General features: G+C 50.5%; 1 protein-coding gene across 5 annotated transcripts in view; it reads left to right on the top strand.

The window, feature by feature from the left end:
- OGDH (oxoglutarate dehydrogenase) overlaps window positions 1–22,907 on the top strand; it is a 75,811-nt gene that overhangs the window by 47,879 nt on the left and 5,025 nt on the right. For 4 of the 5 annotated variants that reach the window (XM_059934255.1, XM_059934254.1, XM_059934256.1 and 1 more), the window contains 15 exons: window positions 778–932; window positions 1,059–1,205; window positions 1,732–1,822; window positions 2,199–2,378; window positions 6,714–6,842; window positions 14,756–14,935; window positions 15,275–15,427; window positions 16,153–16,255; window positions 16,685–16,813; window positions 17,164–17,314; window positions 17,555–17,682; window positions 17,848–18,026; window positions 18,502–18,573; window positions 19,160–19,288; window positions 19,896–19,968. In XM_059934255.1, coding sequence (XP_059790238.1) covers window positions 778–932; window positions 1,059–1,205; window positions 1,732–1,822; window positions 2,199–2,378; window positions 6,714–6,842; window positions 14,756–14,935; window positions 15,275–15,427; window positions 16,153–16,255; window positions 16,685–16,813; window positions 17,164–17,314; window positions 17,555–17,682; window positions 17,848–18,026; window positions 18,502–18,573; window positions 19,160–19,288; window positions 19,896–19,968 — 1,999 coding nt within the window. The remainder of the gene's footprint in view (window positions 1–777; window positions 933–1,058; window positions 1,206–1,731; window positions 1,823–2,198; window positions 2,379–6,713; window positions 6,843–14,755; window positions 14,936–15,274; window positions 15,428–16,152; window positions 16,256–16,684; window positions 16,814–17,163; window positions 17,315–17,554; window positions 17,683–17,847; window positions 18,027–18,501; window positions 18,574–19,159; window positions 19,289–19,895; window positions 19,969–22,907) is intronic. The other variant, XM_059934258.1, reaches the window with a different exon arrangement.

Raw genomic sequence — 22,907 nt, forward strand, 5'->3', positions numbered from 1 at the left:
CTAAAAGCAGTGGTTAAGAATCCGCCTGCCAATGCAGGGGACATGGGTTCGAGCCCTGGTCCGGGAAGATCCCACATGCCGTGGAGCAACTAAGCCTGTGCTCCACAACTACTGAGCCTGCGCTCTAGAGCCCGTGAGCCACAACTGCTGAGCCCGCGTGCCTAGAGCCCGTGCTCCACAACAAGAGAAGCCACCACAATGAGAAACCCGCGCACCACAACAAAGAGTAGCCCCCGCTCGCCACAACTAGATAAAGCCCGCGTGCAGCAACGAAGACCCAACGCAGCCAAATATAAATCAATAAATAAATAAATTTATTTTAGAAATAAATAAATACAAGCCTGCTAAACTTAAGTGACCACTGAGCTGTGATATCCACCGGCAGCACAGGACCTTTCTTTCTCAGGGTGCTGGGCACAGTCTGACCTTGAGGTCAGAGAACCTGTCTTCCCCAGGAGCTTCCCCGTCCCCGGGCTGGTGCTTCTGTCCTCCCGCCATGAAGGAAGCATGTCTTGGCTTAGTGGTTCTCACTGTCCCCTCCCTGCCTATTGGGCTCTGTACTCTGTGGAGGACGTATTTCATGGCCAGGTTCGGAGTGAGAGGAGGTTGTGGGCCCAGACTTGGTGCCCCAGGTCACAGCTGGCTCTGTTGCATTTGAAAGGGAGGCCACCTGTTCCTGCCAGCCTTCTGGCTGAGTAGGCAGTCAACACACCTGGGGGGACATCCCCGTGATCATTTGTGTGTGTGTGTGTGTGTGTGTGTGTGCATGAAAAACAGATGGCGTACTGCCAGCACATTGGGGTGGAGTTCATGTTCATCAATGACCTGGAGCAGTGCCAGTGGATCCGGCAGAAATTCGAGACGCCTGGGATCCTGCAGTTCACCAACGAGGAGAAGCGGACCCTGCTGGCCCGGCTCGTGCGCTCCACCAGGTACGGGGCTGCACTGGTCCCGTCAGTGTGGTACAGCCTGTTGACAGGGGTGGGTGGGTTTGGAGTGTGGCCACAGCCCCACGCGAGCAAGGTTGGCCCTGGTGACTTGGCTTGGTTCCTGTCCAGGTTTGAGGAGTTCCTGCAGCGGAAGTGGTCATCTGAGAAGCGCTTTGGTCTCGAAGGGTGCGAGGTGCTGATTCCTGCCCTCAAGACCATCATTGACAAGTCAAGTGAGAACGGAGTGGACTATGTGATCATGGGGATGCCGCACAGGTACCTGGCCGCCCTTCATGCATCCGGAGCACGGGGTGGGGCACTAGGCAAGCGAGGAGGCTGGCTCGCCTGGAGCGCACTTGCACCCCTGCCCCGGGACAGCCGTCGCCACGGCATCCCCCTCCCTCGGTAGCCACTGTCACACTCAAGGCCATAGTGGTTTTAGACAGACATCTTTGCCTCATGCCCTTGTCGGGGTCACCACTGAGGGAGGTTAACCTAGAGGGAAGGCTGCTCGGTGACGTGGAGCGGAGACCTCAGCTTGAGGCGGCAGCGGAGGCTGAGGGTGGAGCGTTCGCCGCAGGCCGGCAGTGTTTCTCCGTTTTCTACCTTTCTTCCTCCCACCTCGTCTTGGCCCTGGGTGCCGGGCAAGCAGAGGCTGAGTGTCCCACATCAGCTCTGCTCTCAGCTCCTCTCGGGCTGCAAACCGAGGCACTGCCTGTCCATCGGGGGAGGAAGGGGCTAGAACAGCATTGCCTGCTGCCCGGAACACAGCTCAGGCCCTGCTCGCTCCTCTGTGTACCAGAGGGCGGCTGAACGTGCTTGCAAACGTCATCAGGAAGGAGCTGGAGCAGATTTTCTGTCAGTTCGACTCAAAGCTGGAGGCAGCTGATGAGGTGAGACACCTGATTTCTTTTAGAAACTAGCATAGCTCCAACCCACACCAGACCCTGGTTCCACTTGCTTCTCCGGAAGGACCTGGGCCTGGGATCTTCCATACCACTCGCAAAGGAGGTGGCCGGTGGCCGACCTTCCGGAGAAAAGAGAGATCAGAGGCCTGGCAGCCCCTGCAGTCCTCCCCGCTGGGGTTTGGGACATGCGCCTCTGGTTGAGGGACCTTCTCCCTGTGCCCTAGGTGGAGCCATTCTGGGGAAAGGCTTTCCATCCTTCCAGGGATGGGGGTTCTGGGAGGAGAAATAACACAGGACAGGGCTGTCGTGAAGAGTACGCATCTCCATGCCCAGGATAAAGACTGACTGTTTGTACCTTCAGGGTTCTGGAGACGTGAAGTACCACCTGGGCATGTATCACCGGCGGATCAACCGTGTGACCGACAGGAACATCACCCTGTCGCTGGTGGCGAACCCTTCCCACCTGGAGGCTGCCGATCCCGTGGTGATGGGCAAGACTAAAGCTGAGCAGTTTTACTGCGGGGACACCGAGGGAAAGAAGGTAAGGCCACGGGGGCTGGCCAGGGGTGGCCCTGAGGCCAGGTGCTCCAGGACCGGCTCACAGCCTCAGGCACGTCCCAGACCTCATGTTTCTGGAATTTAACAAAATATTCTGAATGGATCTTGAAAGAGTAGCCATAGTGTTAATAAATTAATCCCAGTTACAGATAATGCTTCCTTCCAAGTTGTGACCACCAGAGCTAGGTGGGGAGTAGATTGCTTTCATTGTCACCACACCTGTGGAGAAGCTAGTCTTGCACAATATCATGGTGGACAAAACGGGTTTGTCACTGAACAGGAGGAGAGAGTCTTAAGGAAAAGGTGTGGGTGAGCCTAAAGGGGGAATTGTAAAACTGACAGATGGGAGGAGAGGTGGTCGAGTTTGTGTCAGGGTGGCACCGTTTAGAGATGGAGAACAGCTCGAGTTCCGGGGGCCCTGGTACCGGCATTTTCCAGGTGTGTGATGCTGAATGTTTAATGTTGGTTGGCCAGCCTGCTTATGTATAGAAATCCTCAGTGGATTGTAACTGTTTGTCCTTGTTTAATCTCAAAGTAGAAGTCTGTCTGTAACAAACTGTACAGTTCTTATTACTTAATGATAACCTTAAAGCCAAGCAATAAGAAAAATCAAGTTTTTGTAGTGTCTGCGTGTGCATTCTGGGGCATGTTCAAAGTCAGCATCACCACCCTACTCTCAAGCATCTCTTGTTCTTCCTAGAAACAGGGTCATATGTGAGGGAGCTAACAGAACATACACAATGTGATGTAAAGCTGCAGGTTCACTGGTAAAGAACTTCAGAAGAGAGGTATATGGGTGTGGAAGGAAGTGGAATGAAAGGCAGTCAAACCCTCTCATCGATAGAGCAGGTAGTTGTCATATTTAATTAAAGAAACAGCAGGATTTAGGTAGATGGGAAGAAAAGGACATTCTCTGGAGATGAAAGAAGGACAAAGATGGACGTGGGGTTGTGCTGTGGGCAGAGCAGGGAGGAGCTGGGGCCGGGGGCAGCCTGGCCCAGGGTTGCCCTGGAGAGGGGTCAGACTTTTTAGAGGTGGAACCAAGTATTAGTTTACTAGGTTCTGTAATTTAAAACACTGTGAGTCTACTCGTACTGTGTTTGGATGGTTAGAGGGTAACGGGATCCCGGCCAGAGGTGGCGTCGGGAACAGGAAATGGTTCCTGCACCACGAAGAGTGTGGCCCATGGGGAGGGTGTCGGGACATGAGAGTTACTTCGCTGAGCTTGGGGGCCTGGACGGTGCCTCAGAAACTCCAAGCGGGTAGAAAGTGGCTTCCTGTGCAGCCCCCGAGACCACCAGTGACACAGTGGCTGGGGACGGATAGGGAGGAAACCAGCATCAGTGACCAGTGCCTCCAGCATTTCCGCTGTCTGTGGCTGGGACCCTTGCCCAGGCATTTGGGGCCAGGGAAGGGAACAAGATTGCAGAAAACTCTGTGACATCCACATTCATAAATTACAGACAGGGCTTCCCTGGTGGCTCAGTGGTTAAGAATCTGCCTGCCAATGCAGGGAACACGGGTTCGATCTCTGGTCCAGGAAGATCCCACATGCCGCGGAGCAGCTAAGCCCGTGCGCCACAACTATTGAGCCTGCGCTCTAGAGCCCACGAGTCACAACTGCTGAGCCCACGTGCCACAACTACTGAAGCCCGCGTGCCTAGAGCCCGTGCTCTGCAACAAGAGAAGCCACCGCAATGAGAAGCCCGCGCACCACAACAAAGAGTAGCCCCCACCCGCCGCAGCTAGAGAAAGCCCGCACGCAGCAACAAAGACCCAGTGCAGCCAAAAATAAATAAATAAAATAAATAAATTTTATAAATAAATAAATAAATAAATAAATAACAGACAAAAAGCCACTCCAGCATCGCTTGCTTAGAATGCTGGAAACATCCTGAAAAGGAATGAAATAACTAGGGAAAAGTGGTGGAGGGTATCTAACATGCTTCAGATGATCACAGCAATCCATCCTGTGAGGCCAGGAGAGGCTGATTAGCCCTGTGTGGTCACCAGGCGCTTGTCTGAGGGAGTGCCCTGTCCATGGGAGTGCCCTGCCTGGCGTGGACGGCCCATCCCTCCAGGCCCCTGCCCCCGCCCCTCTATCTGAGCCCACCCTTGCCCATGCTCAGCGGGTGGGTCCAGACCCCACTAGTCCTTCACACCTGCTCTCCTTGCTACTCCTCCCAAACCCTTAGGCAATTATCTGATTTCTGTTGAACCCAGAATCTAGGGAGCTGGAGTATTTGTTACATAACCTTCAGTGTTTCAGAAAAAAAACTATGTAATTTCTATAAATGTGGCCAAGGTTGTTCTATAACCTGGTGCAAGACTGAGCCTGACCCAGCTTGGCTCAGGGCTGATGTGGCCCTTGGGGCATTCGTGTGGGAAAGCAGCTCCCTAGCGCCGCAGGTAGCCTGCCACAGATGGAGGCCCGCTCCTACCTGGGTCCAGATCGGGCCGCCAGGGTGTGTGATTTGAGCAAGCAGCGCTGCGCTGAGGGAACACGAGGGACCGAGTGCAGCCTAGCAAGGGACACAGTGCAGCTTCTCCAGAAGATCAAGAGAAACAGCGTGAGGAGAGGGGAGGCTGACCCTGAGGTGCCCGACGGCAGAAGGCCGAGGCCGTACAGAGAAGGCTCTGCAGAGAAACGCGCGTCCTGGCGAGCAGGAAGAGGCGCCACGTCCGCTGGTCGTTTGGGCCCTGGCAAGGCTGCAGTCCTCTGAGGAGGTCCCTGCGCAAACCCGACACTGTGTCCACTTCCAGCTGTCATAGACCATCCCTGTGTCCCCCAGGGCAGGACACATGGGGTTCTGCTAAAAAAAAATCTAGATTTTTGTCCCTGAAGAGCACGTGGACCTTTCCTTCCTGGCGCTGCGGACCAGGGAGGTGACAGGAGCTGAGGAAAGACAGCAAGAGGGCGTCAAGGAGCAGGGGTGGCAGGGCTGTGGGGCTGTACCAAGCAAACAGGTAACGTATTGAGGACAGTGGGAACAGCATCTCGCGGTGTAGGAGGTGTTTATAAATGCGGAAGGAGGAAGGCCCAGAAAAAGGATTGGAATTGGAGGTATCGTAGTTGTACAGTGTACAGATTTAGAAATCTCTGTGTACGTGCACCTGTACATCTGGTTTTTGGCTCTGTGCGGAAAGAGCCTAGAAGTGGTGCTGTTCTAGTGGTGATGAGCACACGAGTATTAGTCTTCAGGGCCGTCCTCCACCGAAGGAACCAGGCTCCTCAGAGAAGTGTCTGATTCCAGGGCTGGGCAGGAACAGTGCAGCAGGGGGCTGAAATCTCTGTTGTGCCAGAAAGCAAGGAGGCCCCCATGAGCCATGGGGCCTGTCCAGATGGCACGGGACCCCCACGCCAAGTTTGGGACAGTGTGAGCGTCCAAATAACTACATATACTAGTCAGTTACAGCCAGTTGAATAAAACAGGAATCCGTGAGTGCATATTAATACAAATAAATAAAAGTCGAGAAGAGAAAGCTCTTATGGAATGCCAGCGCATGAAGGTAGGAGTGACACCTGGCAGCACCCCAGAGGTGCCGCTCAGGCTGCTGGGTGGCTGGAGGTGTGGTAAGGAGCAAGATACAGAAGTTCTCCTCACTGTTCTCGTTACCGAGGAGAGATGGTGAGTTTAAAGGGAGAAACAGGGACTTCCTGGCGGTCCAGTGGTTAAGACTCCACTTCCACTGCAGGGGGTGCAGGTTCGATCCCTGGTTGAGGAACTAGGATCCCACATGCCGCGCGGCGTGACCCCCCAGAAAAAAAGGGAGAAACAGACAGCTACCGGTCCAGGTGATCCAAGTCAACTTCATCCACGTGGGGTAGGCCAGCTCTGGCGTCCCCTGGCATGGAATGCACCGTTCCTGAGTCTGGTCACACAGGACCATCGGAGCCCAAGGCCTGTCCGCGCCGTGGAGGCGGGAGACACAATGGGCTGCTCCAGGTCGAGATGCTAAAGAGGCGTGGCCCTAAGAGCACGTCCACGTGGGGTCTGGGCCAGCATTGCTTTCCTGATGAGAGGGTCCTGCATGGTGGGTGCAGGGGTGGTGGGCATTGGCTCTGCAGCAGATGATGGCGGGGTGGCTGGTGTGCAGACCTGGAGGGCACCCTCGTGGAGCACATCCTCGGGGGGACGGGGGTGCTGGGGGGCGCCTGGGGGTCTCTGTGCCTTCCTGCCATTTTCTTTCTAAGTTCGAAATTATCTCAAAGTACATCGTTTTTTGAAAAGTGGATTGTGACTGAATCTCCAGTGTGCCTTGTGGACGTGGTGGTCAGGACCATGTCACATTTGGGGTCTCCTTTGCATGTCTGCAGGTCATGTCCATCCTTCTGCACGGGGATGCTGCATTTGCCGGCCAGGGCATCGTGTACGAGACCTTCCACCTGAGTGACCTGCCGTCCTACACGACTCACGGCACTGTCCACGTGGTCGTCAACAACCAGGTAACCTGGGCTCCAGGCGGGCTCTGGGGTCTTTGCAGCAGAGAAGGCTGCGGAGGCCACAGCATCAATTAGACTTTCTCCTGAGGCTTCTATGCTCACATCAGCCTTACTTAGAATGACATGTTTTCATCATTTAATACACTTGTTGTTTTCTGATTAGTAAACTTGGACAAACAGGAAACTTTCTTTAAAGTGGAGAGATTTTAATTACAGTGTTTAAGATCGTGGTGTTATTTCAGAATATTTTCTTCCATACCCACAAGCATATAGATGGCTTTCCTATTTTAAGAAACTGGGTTCTATATACACAGTTTTATATCCACTTCTTATTTACCACAGTGTTTTCTCATGGCATTATATATTCTTAAAATACTAATTTTAATGGAAATATTCATTATAGGTTGTTTCATAAAATAGATATTGAAAAGGTGCCAAGGAAAGAGAAAGGTCTAAAAACAACCTATCTCTGAACTGTGTTTTAAACAGATGACCAAACACAGAGAGTCTTTACTGCTTTTTGGGTAGGGGCTGAGATGCTAACAGGAATGGTCTTCAATCTGGACAGAGTATAGCAAAGATCATTCACAGGGATTGGAAGCCCAAGACACAGGGGGATTTTTTTTTTTTTTAAGAAAAAAGTTTTTCCATGAGTAGTCTCCAGAGTCAGGTGAATTCCATCCCAGGAGTTTTTTGTTTGGTTGATTGGTTGGGTTTTTTGGTGTTTTTTGGTTTTTGGGTTTTTTTGATTATTTATTCTTTTTTTTTAATTAATTAATTTATTTATTTATTTTTGGCTGCATTGGGTCTTCATTGCTGCGCGCAGGCTTTCTCTAGTTGCGGCGAGCAGGGGCTGCTCTTCATTGCGGTGCGCGGGCTTCTCATTGCAGTGGCTGCTCTTGTTGTGGAGCATGGGCTCTAGGCACGTGGGCTTCAGTAGTTGTGGCATGTGGGCTCAGTAGTTGTGGCACACGGGCTCTAGAGCGCAGGCTCAGTAGTTAGTTGTTGCACACAGGCTTAGTTGCTCCGCGGCATGTGGCATCTTCCCAGACCAGGGCTAGAACCTGTGTCCCTTGCATTGGCAGGCGGATTCTTAACCACTGCACCACCAGGGAAGTCCCTCTCCATTTGTTTAGATGGGGTAATTTCTGTTCCATCTTTAAGTTCACTGAGTCTTTCCTTTCTCCCTTCCATTCTGCTATAGAGCACCTCCATTTAGGCTTGGGGATTTTTTCCCTGATTTCCACCCCCTGGGGGATTTTGTTTGTTTGTTTGTTTTGTTTTTTCAACTCTAAAGTTTCCATTTGGTTCTTCTTGTATCTTCTGTGTCTTTGCTGAGTTTCTATTTTTTCATGTATTTCAGGCATGTTCATAATTTTTATTGAGGTATTTTTATGAAGTTTGCTTTGAATTTTATGAATTTTAATTTTATGAAGTCTTTGTCAGATAATTCTAAAATCTGTGTCATCTCAGTGTTGGCTTCGAATGATTGCTTTTTCTCATTCAAGCTTAGAATTTTCTGGTTGTTGGTATAACAAGTGCTTTCTTACGAAACCAGACATTTTGAGGATATGTTATGAAACTCAGAACCTTATTTAAATCTCCTGTTATAGCAGGTGTCCTCTGGACATTTCGGGTCGGGGTGGGGGGACACTTGTTACTGCCAGGTGGGGTAGGGGTCCAGGTTCCCCACCCCAGGTCTGTTGATACCCAGGGAGGGGAGGGGACGGAGGGTGGGGCAAGGGTGCTTTGTTACTGCTTCCCAAGTGGCCTCCGCTAACACCAAGGATGTAGTGGTTGCCTAATTACCAGCAGCCTAGGGGGACTGCTGGGGACACCGGGCCTTTGCTGGGGCAAGTGGGGGTGGCCACAGTGTTTTCTGTGGGGTTGGCTGCAGCAGGGTGGTGATTGTCTAAAAATCTTCTGTACTGCTAGGTGACCTGTTCCTGGTCTTCTGGCCAGAGAGAGCCACTTTCCTTGAAACTTCTTTTTGCTACGCCTGTTGGTGTTTCTGAGTTGCCTGCTTCTCTAGCCCTAAATCTGGGCTATATGAGGCAAAAAGGTAGCGCTGGGAATGATCACAAGTCATTCCTCGGGACCTGAGGTCCCTGGCTGGTCTGCTTGCTTCTGTCTACCTTCAGTGTTTGTTTTATATATATAATGCCCTGGGTTTTTAATTGTACTTATTAGCAGGAGAAGGAGGGAAAGGTACATCTCCTCCATATTCCGGAAGCGGAAGTCCCTATGAGCACTTTTTTTTAAGTGTAAATTCCATTTCTTTAGTAAATATAAGACTATCCAGTTTATCTGTTTCTTCTTGAGTGAGCTCTGGTTACTTCTGTCTTTCATGGAATTTTTTCATTTCATTTAAGTTGTGGAATTTATGACCATAAAGTTTGCAGTGTTCTCTTATTAGGGTCTGTTGTTTTATCCCTTCTTTCATTCCTAATATTGGTAATTTGTGTGTTTTCTCTTTTTTTCTCGGTTATATAGATTTGTTGTTGGTTTCAAAGGAACAGCTTTGGTTTCATTGCGTTTTCTCTGTTGTTTTCCTGTTTTCTATTTCATTGGCTTCTGCTCTTTGTAATTTCTTTCCTTCTACTTGCTTTGGGTTTAATTTAGTCTTCTCTTTCTAGTTTCTTATTTCTTATTCATTGATTTGAAACCTTCCTTCTTGGCAATATAAACATTTAACAGTATTTGAATTTAAGAATCACATGATACAAATACAGTACAGGTGTGTATATGTGTAGCTGATTCACTTGGTTATAAAGCAGAAACTAACACACCATTGTAAAGCAATTATACTTCAATAAAGATGTTTTAAAAAAAAAAAATACAGTACAGGTAAGCCTTTGGTTTGTCAAACTTCTTATGACAGAAGGTCAAGCATTTTGGTTGAACTTAAGTGAGACTGTGTCCAGAGGAGAGTCTTAGGATGGCATAGTGTCTGGAAAATTACCCTAAAAGGAAGCCGTGACCATGTAGCCCAGAAGATAGAAGACTCCTAGAAGCATAAGAGCTGTTTTCAAATAAATGAATGCTTCACAAAGCAAGGAATATAATGGGCAGAGTCCGCACCAATGCATAGCAATTACCAGGAAGCAGCAGATTTCAGCTGAATGAAAAGAACTTCCAACAATCAGACCTGTTCCTTTTTTTTTTTGCACCGCATGAAATTTAATAGCGTGGGGAAGACACTGAAAACAGGGGACAGGGAAGAAGGTACAGAGTCCGGGTTGGGTGAGGACCTTAGTTAGCCAAATCCGGGGCCTTCAGGCCCACCCAGCTGCATCTGCAGGTTGATGCGGTAGCCCTTAAGGCTGCAGAGCACCCGGCCCATGTGGGAGCAGGGGTAGTGGTGTGGATGGGGGCAGCCAGGGACAGAGCTGCAGGGTTGAAGGAAACAGGGCTCCAACCAGGATAGACCATTTGGCTCTAGGGTCCCCTCTGGCTCTCAAACCCAGCAGTTCCACTTTGTGGGGTTTTCCTACTAGTACACTCACTCCCAAATGTCTACTGAGAGATTTCTTTAAAGATATCACTTAGGGAATTCCCTGGCTGTCCAGTGGTTAGGACTCGGTGCTTTCACTGCCGGGGCCCGGGTTTGATCCCTAGTGAGGGAACTAAGGTCCTGCAAGACACGCAGTGTAGCCAAAAATATATATATATATATATAAAAAATATATATATTATATATATTATATGTACATAATATATATGTCACTGCTGCAAAATTAATATCTTAATAAAACTGGAAGAAAAAATAAATGTACAAAACTGAAATAAATAAGTAATATGGAGGGACATTGTGGGGAAGCTATCACTGCTGCAGCAAGACTAGAAACCAAAATTTCTACCACTACATCAGTAGGGAGCTAGTTAAATAATTTATGATATATCCATCCATGTGTCACAAGGCTTAAATGAATTAATACGTATAAATTAATATACATAAAGTGCTCAGAATAGTGCCTGGCCCATAAATAAGCACTAATGTAAGTTAACTGCAACCGCCGTGTAATAAAACCATTTGAGAGAGTAGGATCTATATATACTGTTGAAATGAACTATAAGATACATTAAGTGGGGGAAAAAAGTACAGAACAGAATGTGGAGTATAGCTCCATCTCCGTGTGTGTGTGTGAGTGGGTGGGTATGCGTACACACACCATATGTGTTTAAAGATGAAGAAGTCAGGGACTTCCTTGATGGTCCAGTGATTAAGACTCCGAGCTCCCAGTGCAGGGGGCCCGGGTTCAATCCCTAGTCAGGGAACTAGATCCCGCGTGCCGCAACTAAGACCCGGCACAGCCAAATAGATAAATAAATATTTTTTAAAAATAAAATAAAAAAGATGAAGTCAGTAACAGTGGTGGATATTGGGGAGGACAGCTGGGGGACTGAGGTCTCAAAACTTCGAAGCAGTTCACTTTCTGTGATGTTCTAGCTGTAATGTGCATATTATGATCACTGTCTTACCTGCTCCCTACCCTCATTTCCCTATGGGGAGACCCAGACCCAGATGGACCATGGGATTGATCAAGGTTCTCTGTAAGTGCTCATCAGAATTCTCCCTGGTACATCTTTTTTTAATGTTCTCATCAGTTTGTGACTATTTCTGATCTTTTCTTTAGTCAGTGTAATAAAGGAGTTTATGTAAAAGCAATTCATCATAAATAAATAAAGAATTCTCAGACTTCTGTAAGAACTACAGTTTTGCTAATGTTTTCTTAAATCTTTTTACTGTTTTTGATAACATCAGTCATGACATGGGGCCAGTAAGATCTGTAGCAGGAAAGGAAAGACGTGCTTTGCTGAGGCTCTTGTTTCTCTAAGGACATACGTAGGATTTCCTCTTCTGAACTTTTCTTCTAAGGAAGCCATCAGATGCTAAATGTTTTTGTATAAGAATGTTTATGGGCGGGGGGTGAGGGGGCTTCCCTGGTGGCGCAGTGGTTAAGAATCCGCCTGCCAATGCAGGGGACATGGGTTCAAGCCCTGGTCCGGGAAGATCCCACATGCCGCGGAGCAGCTAAGCCTGTGTGCAACAACTACTGAGCCTGCGCTCTAGAGCCCGCAAGCCACAATTACTGAGCCCGTGTGCCACGACTACCGAAACCCGTGTGCCTAGAGCCTGTGCTCCACAGCAAGAGAAGCCACCGCAACAAAAAACCCATGTACCACAATGAAGAGTGGCCCCCACTCACCGCAACTAAAGAAAGCCGGCACGCAGCAACAAAGACCCAACGCGGCCAAAAATAAAAATAGATAAAATAAATTTAAAAAACAAAGAACAAAAAAAATTATTAAAAAAAAAGAATGTTTATTGGGCTTTCCTGGTGGCCAGTGGTTAGGAATCTGCCTGCCAATGCAGGGGACACGGGTTTGAGCCCTGGTCAGGGAAGATCCCACACGCCGTGGAGCAGCTAAACCCACGTGCCACAACTACTGAGCCTGCACTCTAGAGCCCACGGGCCACAACTACTGAAGCCCACGCACCGAGAGCCCGTGCTCTGCAACAAGAGAAGCCACCGCAATGAGAAGCCCGTGCAGTGCAACAAAGAGTAGCCCCCGCTCGACGCAACTAAAGGAAGCCCGTGCACAGCAATGAAGACCCAATGCAGCCAAAAATAAATAAATAAATTTATTTTTTTAAGAAAAGATTTTTCAGGGAAAAGTTTAAAAAAAAAAAAAAGAATGTTTATCAAAACCAAAGAGTCTTTGTATAAATTTTGGCAAAGCTGTAGGAAGCAGTATTATATAATCACTAAAATATTTACTATCCTGGGGAAACGGTCACAATATGGTGAGTGGAAATGCGGGTACTCATGCTGCTAGTAGGAGGGTGAGTGGTACAACCACTTTGGAGAGCACTTGATGGTATTTAGGTACAATGTTCTGACCCTGTGGCTTAGTTTTCCCTTCTTAGGAGTACTGCAGAGAAACTCAGTGTTGGCTGGAGAAAACCTCCATAAGAATGTGTAACAATGTGTTAACCACAAGTTGGAAACAACTAAATGTCCAACAACAGGAGAATGGATAAATGAACTGTGGTATATACTATTCAGTACTTAGATTTCACTAAGCTCTACTACAGGAAGTAGAGGTACATGTTTCAACCTGGATGAGCCCTGAATATAAATACTGAACAGAAAGCAAGTTGCAAAGGATTTGCACAGCATATAGAGTATGACACCATATGTAAGGTACATAGACTATATATCTCTATGGTTTAAAAGACATGGAAATACTCTTCCAAAATGTCAGTGCTATGAAAAACCAAGAAAAGCAAGAAGACTTCAAGATTAAAGGGGACTAGAGAGAGGTGACAACTAATGCAGGGTGATGTGCTGGATTGGATACGGGACTAAGGCAAGAAAGACTGGACATCGTTATTACAATTGGTGGAATGTGTCTACTGAGGGTCAGACAACGGTATTCTGTAATATTAAATTGCTTGGGCCAAGAACTGCACTCTGGCTGGTAATGAAATGTCCATGTTTTAGGGAATAGGGACGTCTACTACTTACCTGCAAATGGTTTAGGAAAAATGTGTGTGTGTGTGTGCGTGTGTAATGGAAAGAGCATGAATAAGAAAAGGGGCAAGATGGCAACAGTTGGTGAATCTGAGTAAAGACTGTGTGGGAGTTCTCTGTATGCTTTCAACTTTTCCATAAGTCTGAATGATATCAAAATTTTAGTGACCAATAAGCCTAAGAAGATACTATATATTGTTTATGGATGTATGGAATACGTATTGCAACACGTAGAAACTGTGTCCTCCACTTCCAGGGCCGTGCTCCCTGTGTGTGGGCCAGCTGTATCAGAAATGTATAAAAAGTCCTGAAACTGTTAAGATTGGTTCATTTTGGCTTGTGAGTTCATGGGTGATCATTATAGTATTATCATACTTTCTATATGTTTGAAGTAGTTCATAAAAATAAATTTTAGGTATTTGTTTATTTTCTTTTTTATTTTTTTGGTTGCGTCAGGTCTTAGCTGTGGCAGGCGGGATCTTTTGTTGCAGCATGTGGGCTCTTTGTTGTGGCGCGCGGCCTCCTCTCTAGTTGTGGCGTGCGAGTTTTCTCTCTCTAGTTGTGGCGCGTGGGCTCTGTAGTTTGCAGCACGCAGACTCTCTCGCTGAGGCGCACAAGCTCAGTAGTTGTAGCTCGCGGGCTTAGTTGCCCCGCAGCACGTGGGATCTTAGTTCCCCGACAAGGGAACGAACCTGCATCCCCTGCACTGGAAGGCGGATTCTTTACCACTGGACCACCAGGGAAGTCCCCATGAAAATAAATGTTAAATGCAGGTTATAAAATTACGAATATGTGATTAAGTTTTAGTACATCTAAGTGGTGAGGCCTTTAAATTTTCAAAGAAAAAAATGCTAATGTTAAGTGACCAAAGTGCAAAATTACAGAAATGATAGGATCTGAAATTTTATATTTATATTTCATGTGTATGCATGCAAAGAAAATCATCTGGAAAGGAAAACATCAAAATATTTACACTGAACCTGGTAGAATATAGTGACTTTAATTTTTCATACTGTCTTCCAAACTCTGCTGAACATGTATGAATTTTGTTAGCAGAATAGGAAAAAAAAACAATTAAAAAAAAAATAGTGTTTGGGAACTGTCTTAGAGTAGGCCAAGGGCAGCCAAGTGACCTCCGGCAAGTGGCCTTCAGGCTCCACCCTGCCTGCTGTTAGCCCCGCCCTCACCCTCAGACACATAACATTCCTGCTCCTGCCCTGCCCTCTTATCTTGCCCTGCCCTCAGCTCCACCCCCTGTCCTGGTTCCACCCTGCCATTGGCCTAGAGGGTGGGTCTGCTCTGGCCCACCCCACCTCTGCCCCACCCATGCCCAGCAGCATGCCCAAGCCCCCTGGCCAAGCTGCCTGTCCCTTGCAGATCGGCTTCACCACCGACCCACGCATGGCCCGCTCCTCACCCTACCCCACCGATGTGGCCCGAGTCGTGAATGCCCCCATTTTCCACGTGAACGCGGATGACCCGGAGGCAGTCATGTACGTGTGCAAGGTGGCAGCCGAGTGGAGGAGCACCTTCCACAAGGACGTGGTGGTGGACCTGGTGAGTGACCTTAGCCCGTGTCCTGAAGGGAGGGGTCAGGGCTCCCTAGAGCCAGGGCATCTCACTGCCCCTCCTGAGAGCTCCTGCATCTTCGGCCTGGGTGACCTGACCTGGGGAAGAAGGTAGTTGGGATCCTGTCCCGAGATAGTCCCAGGTCACTCTCGTTTCATCTCATGTGACAGTCAAAGCAATTCTAGCGAGTGAAGGAGAGAGAGACAGGACCCTAATTCTAGAAGAGGTAAACTGAGGTGTCACGTAGGAGAAATGGGGCAGGTCCTCGTGGGTCCTGGGTCCCGGCCAACATGGTCCCTGATGCTGGCATCTCCTGGCTGTGTTCAGGTGTGTTACCGACGCAATGGCCACAACGAGATGGACGAGCCCATGTTCACGCAGCCGCTCATGTACAAGCAGATCCGCAAGCAGAAGCCCGTGCTGCAGAAGTATGCCGAGGTGCTGGTGTCGCAGGGCGTGGTCAACCAGCCTGAGTATGAGGTGCGTCCCGGCTCTGGTCCCAGTGGGCCTTTCCAGAGCCAAGGAGGGATAGAGAAGGCCCACCACAGGGCCAATGCTCGCTTTTGCAGAGTAATTAGGATCCAAGTGAGAACATGTGAAATATTTCCAACTATAGCATTTCGGTGCAGAACTTCTTGGAGAGTCCAGGCTACTGAGGAGTTGCGTGAGGGAGGTGGGACCTGAGAGCACTTTGGCACAAGGCAGTGGCCTCCTTGGCTTACAGAGTCCAGTGCACAGGGGTGAGAGGCCGAGAGGCTGATGAGGGATCCAGCTCGTAAAGGGCCTGCTGTGACCTGGTCAGTTCTGGCTGGTTATGAGTGCGAAGGCCCGTGCAGGGTGACGGAGAGGGAGGAGCAGGGCTGCGTATGAGCAAGCTGAGTCGGAAGTATGGGAAGATCAGGGGCTGCGCTTGGAGCCATGAGAACTCGTCAGAAAGAATATGGCGAGAGGGTGGGCGGGGACAGGGCTCCAGCGTTGAGCAGGATCTGCAGCCAGCAACTGGAGAAGCAGCTACGGGAATGAGAACAGTAAAACGGAAGCTTCCCACAGACCTCACGGGGTGGTGCGTGTTGGGGGGAGAAGGCCTGGAGGCCAGTGGGGTCTGAGGGACTCTGCACTCAGGAAGTGCAGGCGCGCACTGGCCGTGAGGCTGGTGTGCCCTGTGCAGAGCGGCCCTAACGGCTGTGTCGGGCCCGACCCTCCAGGAGGAGATCTCCAAGTATGACAAGATCTGTGAGGAGGCCTTCACCAGGTCCAAGGACGAGAAGATCTTGCACATCAAGCACTGGCTGGACTCCCCCTGGCCTGGTGAGTGAGCCCCTCCCCGCTCCACAGCACCTGTGGGCCCCGGAGTCAGACCCCTGACCTCGGCTCCCGGTCCTGGTGAGTGAGGAGTGCCACCGGTGAGCCCCTCCCCACTCCACAGCACCTGTGGGCCCCGGGGTCAGACCCCTGACCTCGGCTCCCGGTCCTGGTGAGTGAGGAGCGCCACCGGTGAGCCCCTCCCCACTCCACAGCACCTGTGGGCCCCGGGGTCAGACCCCTGACCTCGGCTCCCGGTCCTGGTGAGTGAGGAGCGCCACCGGTGAGCCCCTCCCCTCTCCACAGCACCTGTGGGCCCCGGAGTCAGACCCCTGCCCTCGGCTCCCGGTCCTGGCCACTGCTGCACAGCGTCTCGCGTGTCCACGGCTCCGTGAGGAGTGGCACCTGTGTGTCAGCTCGCCCCTTCCCCGCTAGGCTTCTTCACCCTGGACGGGCAGCCCAGGAGCATGACCTGCCCCTCCACGGGCCTGACGGAGGATATTCTCACGCACATTGGGAACGTGGCCAGCTCCGTGCCTGTGGAGAACTTCACCATTCACGGAGGTAAGGGCGCCACCCGGACCTTTGGAAGTGTTGGGCCGAGTCCAGTGCCAGCTGTGTCCCGGCATGAGACCAGTCCTCGCCCACCTGCGGTCCCTGCTCGTTCAAGGCCGGGGTGGCTGGATGAGGGAAGCCCTCGCCTCACCTCACCCCTGCCCTGGCGAGGCCCTCAGCCAGCGGAGCAGTGGAGGACGGGACGGGATGTCACAGCCTCTCTGGCCTGGTCTCCACTCAGCTCCCTTCCCCGCTCTCCCGGTGAATCAGGACTCCGAAAGCTGGGAGCGAAGGAAGCTCAGCTCTTGTCCCGAGCGGGAGGGTGTGCCGGGCGGCTGGTGAGCACGCTGTCTCCGCAGGGCTGAGCCGGATCCTGAAGACGCGTGGCGAGCTAGTGAAGAACAGGACCGTGGACTGGGCTCTGGCAGAGTACATGGCTTTTGGCTCCCTCCTGAAGGAGGGCATCCATATCCGGCTGAGCGGCCAGGACGTGGAGCGGGGCACTTTTAGGTAATGGTCTCAGTGTTCTTGTGGGCCCTTCAGAGCACGGGAGATGGAAAGGAAGGGCTCTGGAGTTCCTCTCCCAGAAGAAAATCCCTGCCAGGAGACAGTCATCAGATCCCATTGCTCAGACCCAGAAGCACCCTTTCCCTGCTCTGATTAGACGCTTCTGTTAAGAACGGGGCTTTGTGCTCCCGCGGCAGTGCACGGGGCTGGCTTCTGCCGCTGATCTGTGCTGTTCTCCCTCAGCCATCGCCACCACGTGCTGCACGACCAGAACGTGGACAAGAGAACCTGCATCCCCATGAACCACCTCTGGCCCAACCAGGCCCCCTACACTGTGTGCAACAGCTCGCTGTCCGAGTACGGGGTCCTGGGTGAGCACCCCAGCCTGCGAGGCCCTCCTCCCTGCCACCTCCCCCCTGCTTCCCCTGCCACCCCTCCCCCCTCCTCCCTTCCGTCCCACTCTCCCCCCCCTGCAGCCCCCTTCCCGCCCACCAGCTGACTCCTGTCCTGTCTTCTCCCTCCCTCCTGCTCTTCAGGCTTTGAGCTGGGTTTTGCCATGGCCAGTCCTAACGCCCTGGTCCTCTGGGAGGCCCAGTTTGGTGACTTCCACAACACGGCCCAGTGCATCATCGACCAGTTCATCTGCCCGGGACAAGCCAAGTGGGTGCGGCAGAACGGCATCGTGCTGCTGCTGCCCCACGGCATGGAGGGCATGGTGAGGCCCCCGCCCCTTCCCGGCAGACCTAGAACGTGGGAAGGGCCTGCCTAGGACCCTGACCCCGAAATTGGCACCGTACAGGCTCCGCTGGTGTTCCCCACCTCCCTTGGAAGGCAAGAGGCAGGTCCTGCTCCGTTACTGATGAGAAGTGGCTGTGCGGACAGGGGCCTCCCAGGCTCCGGTGTTCCCTGTTCTCTTCCCTCCTCCTCCGCCAGGCCCTGGGGGGGTTGCTTGCTTAAGACTCGGGTTTGGAAACCTGGAGGAACCAGGAGTGCTGGGCCCTGTCCTGACGTGGAAACGCCCCCTCCACGCTCCATGGGCAGGAGGAGAAGGAATTAAACTGCCAGCAGGAAAGAGACAAGTTGGTGTTTTTCAGACCAAAATGAGCAAGTTGGTTAAGGAAGAGATGTACTGAAAGCAACGGTCAGCATGGGGGAAGCTCCTGATCTGTAACTTGTGTTTCTGGTTCCAGGGTCCGGAACATTCCTCCGCCAGGCCAGAGCGGTTCCTGCAGATGTGCAATGACGACCCAGACGTCCTGCCGGTGAGTGGCGCACCTGGGCGTCTGTGGGCAACTCTGAAGGCACGACTGCTCTGTGCCTCTCAGGAGTCGCAGGTGGGCCCCAAGCCTGCTGGTCTCCACAAAGTGAGAGGCCTTCTTAGAGCACAGAAGACAGTGCCGGGCTGCCTCCTGTCGTCCCTGCTGCTGTAGAAAGCAGAGGCGCTGAAAGCTATAGCAGAAGCTTCTAGGAGTGATACTGCCTGTATTTTGATTCAGGCAGACAGTTTAGAGGAAAGAACTCTGGGGTGATTTTAGTGAAACTTTAAGAGCTAAAAGGAAATTTTGGGGGTTCTGTTTCTAAGGAACATCAGAATTGGTTTTAGGTAGAAGCTGTGTCTGTCCCAGGCCAGGCAGTAGTTTTCAGAGAAATAGGGATTACATGGGACTGAGAATCCCATTCAGAGCGTGGGGCTGGCTGGCTGAGCTCTCGTCAGTGTCCCCTGTGTGTGCATCTCTGGAGGAGCTGTGGCACCCTAAGGCTGTGGCCGTGAGGCCCTCTGCCTTGATGCCCCCTGCGACGGGGTGCTCAGTGCCACCTGGCCTCTGGCCCTTTCCCTTCTTGCTCCAGGACCTTAAGGAAGCCAACTTTGACATAAATCAGCTGTATGATTGCAACTGGGTTGTCGTCAACTGCTCCACCCCTGGCAACTTCTTCCATGTGCTGCGTCGCCAGATTCTCCTGCCCTTCCGGAAGCCGGTCAGTTGGGGGTGTCCCAACTCAGAGAGGCCTGGCTTGAGAACTCAGGGCCCCAGCCCAATGGGAGGATGGACTTGTGGGCGGGTGGTCGTAGATGGTGCGTTGAGCTTGGAGGAGAGCTGAGCCCCCGCAGGGGCCAAGGGAGCAGAGAGTCCCCGGGAAGCAGGCTCCTGGGTGAGGTGTTGAAGGGTGAGTAGGAGTGTGAGTGAAGGGTCCCAGGGGAGAATGCCCCCTGCTGCTGCCGGTCACGGTGCAGGGCCAGGCAGGCCCATGGGACAGGCCAGCCCTGGCCACAGGCAGGGACGTCCAGGAAGGGCTCAGGGGTCTTCCCCAGGTACAGGGTAGGGGGCACCCAGGGCTCCGAGCAGGCTGGGGCAGACCCTGGAGGAGTGGATGCCCAGTGTCTCAGGGCAGAGGAGAGGGGACAAGGGGAAACCGCATCGTCCTGTCTTCCTTCCCTTTTCACCTCTAACCTGCGGATCCCCCTGACGTAGAGCTGGGAGGGCAGCGCTAGATGCCTGTTCTGAAGACGAGGCCTGGGCAGCCCCTTGCTTTCGGCCCTCCTTCTGGAATCCTTAGAACCTGAGCCTGTGCTCCTGTGTTTCAGTTAATCATCTTCACCCCCAAGTCCCTTCTGCGGCACCCTGAGGCCAGATCCAGCTTTGATGAGATGCTTCCAGGTAGGCTTGAGGGGGGTGGGCATTTGGAGGGGATCTTCACTGCTACTCTGGGGGGCGCTTATACTTGTCAGTCTCACTCTGGTCCTTGCCACATTTTTTGGTCGTTGGGTAAAGACCACTGAACACGACAGCCTGGATGTCAGAGCTCATGTGCAAATTGATCAAACCGCATGTCTCGCGTCCCACCGGGGTCTGTGGCCTCTGCCTGGGTGCGCCCCCCAGGACTCTTCCAGAGGCAGTGAAGTGAGTCTGAGGTTAAGAGTTCACGCTGCTGCCTGGGCACCGCTCCCGGGGTGCTGATGGCAGCTCACCGCCGGGGACAGAGGAGAAGCACCGGTGGATAGGGCCTGCCATGTAACGTGGCAGCTCAGTGGTGTGAGGTGAGGCCCACAGCACTGAGATTTCCCCCCGGACAGCAGACATCAGGTGGCTGACACAGCACACAGTGGCCCCGCACATCCCCGGGCTTACAGGGCCAAAGGAGCCCACTTACTCCCAGCCATGGCGCCCCCTTTAGTCTTCGGTCAAGGTTAACCCCTTCTTTGTTTTTTTTCCCATTTTTTTTTATTATGGTGAAATATGCATAATATAAAATTTACCATCTTAGCCATTTTTAAGCGTACAGTTCAGTGGCATTAATAAACACATTCACGTCATTGTGCAGCCATCAACCCCGTCCATCTCCAGAACTTCTTCATCTTCCCAAGCTGAAACTCTGCACCCATTAAAGAACTCCCCCATCACCACTCCTTCCCCAGCCCGCACCCACCATTCTGCTTTCTGTCTCTGTGGGTTTGGCTCCTCTAGGAACTGCATGTGAGTGGGATCATACAGTATGTGTCTTTATGTGACAGGCTTATTTCACTCAGCACAGTATCCTCAAGGTTCATCCATGTTGTAGCAGGTGTCAGAATTTCCTTCTTTTCTAAGGCTGAATAATGTTCTGTTGTATTTATATACCGCTTTTTGTTTATCTGTTCATCTGTGAGTGGACACTTGGGTTACCTCCACATTTTAGCCATTGGGAATAATGCTGCTATGAACATGGGTGTACAAATCTCTCTTCAAGACCCTGCTTTCAATTCCTTTGGGTATATACCAAGAAGCAGATTCCTGGGTCATATGGTAATTCTTCAGGCATACCATACCGTTTTCCATAGTGGTTCACAGCAATACACAAGGGTTCCAGTTTCTCTACATTCTTGCCAACACTACTGTTTTCTGTTTTTGTTTTCTTGGTTTTTGTTTTTGTTTCATAATAGCCATCCTAGTGACCATGAAGGTAGTATCTCATCACAGTTCTGATTTTTGTTAACCTAATGATTAGTGATGTTGAGCGTCTTTTCATGTGCTTATTGGCCATCTGTATGTTGTCTTTGGAAAAATGTTTAATTAAGTCCTTGCCCATTTTTTAATTGGGTTGTTTGTTTTGTTGTTGAGTTGTAAGATTTCTCTCTATTTACTGGATATCAATGCCTTATCAGATATGTGACTTGCAACTATTTTCTTCCATCTGTGTGAAGTTTGTTTGTTTGTTTGCTGCACCGCACGGCATGTGGAATCCTGCTTCCCCAACCAGGGATCAAACCCATGCCCCATGCATTGGGAGTGCGGAGTCTTAACCACTGGACCACCAGGGAAGTCCCTGTGTGTCGTCTTTGGATGCACAAAATTTTTAAATTTTCATGAAGTCCACTTTTTCTCTTTTTTTTGTTGTTGTCTGTGTCTTTGGAGTCACATCTAAGAAATCACTGCCAAATTCAATGTCACGAAGCTATTTTTTTTTTTAATAAATTTATTTATTTTTGGCTGCATTGGGTCTTCGTTGCTGCGCACAGGCTTTCTCTAGTTGCAGCGAGCGGGGGCTACTCTTCATTGTGGTGTGCGGGCTTCTCATTGTGGTGGCTTCTCTTGTTGTGGAGCACAGGCTGTAGGCACACGGGCTTCAGTAGTTGTGGCACGTGGGCTTAGTAGTTGTGGCGCACGGGCTTTAGAGCGCAGGCTCGATAGTTGTGGCGCACGGGCTTAGTGGGTCTGCGGCATGTGGGATCTTCCTGGACCAGGGATCGAACCTGTGTCCCCTGCATTGGCAGGTGGATTCTTAACCACTTGTTCCACCAGGGAAGTCCCAATGTCATGAAGCTTTTGCCGCATGTTTTCTAGTTCTGTAAAACATGCCGTTAGTAATTTGATAGGGATTGCATTGAATCTGTAGATTGCTTTGGGTAGTATAGACATTTTCACAATATTGATTCTTCCAATCCAAGAACATGGTATATCTCTCCATCTTTTTGTGTCATCTTTGATTTCTTTCATCAGTGTCTTATAGGTTTCTGAGTACAGGTCTTTTACCTCCTTAGGTAGGTTTATTCCTAGGTATTTTATGCTTTTTGTTGCCATGGTGAATGGGATTGTTTCTTTAATGTCTCTTTCTGATCTTTCATTGTTAGTGTATAGGAATGCAAGAGATTTCTGTGCATTAATTTTGTATCCTGCAACTTTACCAAATTTATTGATTAGCTCTAGTATTTTTCTGGTGGCATCTTTAGGATTCTCTATGTATAGTATCATGTCATCTGCAAACAGTGACAGTTTTACTTCTTCTTTTCCAATTTGTATTCCTTTTATTTCTCTTTTTTCTCTGATTGCCTTAGCTAGGACTTCCAAAACTATGTTGAATAATGGTGGCGAGAGTGGACATCCTTGTCTTGACCCTGATCTTAGAGGAAATGCTTTCAGTTTTTCACCATTGAGAATGATGTTAGCTGTGGGTTTGTCGTATATGGCCTTTATCATGTTGACGTAGGTTCCCTCTATGCCCACTTTCTGGAGAGTTTTTATCATAAATGGGTGTTGAATTTTGTCAAAAGCTTTTTTCTGCATCTATTGAGATAATCATATGGTTTTTATTCTTCAATTTGTTAATATGGTGTATCACA

The sequence above is a fragment of the Balaenoptera ricei genome, chromosome 9 (assembly GCF_028023285.1).
Source record: "Balaenoptera ricei isolate mBalRic1 chromosome 9, mBalRic1.hap2, whole genome shotgun sequence".
NCBI lineage: Eukaryota > Metazoa > Chordata > Mammalia > Artiodactyla > Balaenopteridae > Balaenoptera > Balaenoptera ricei.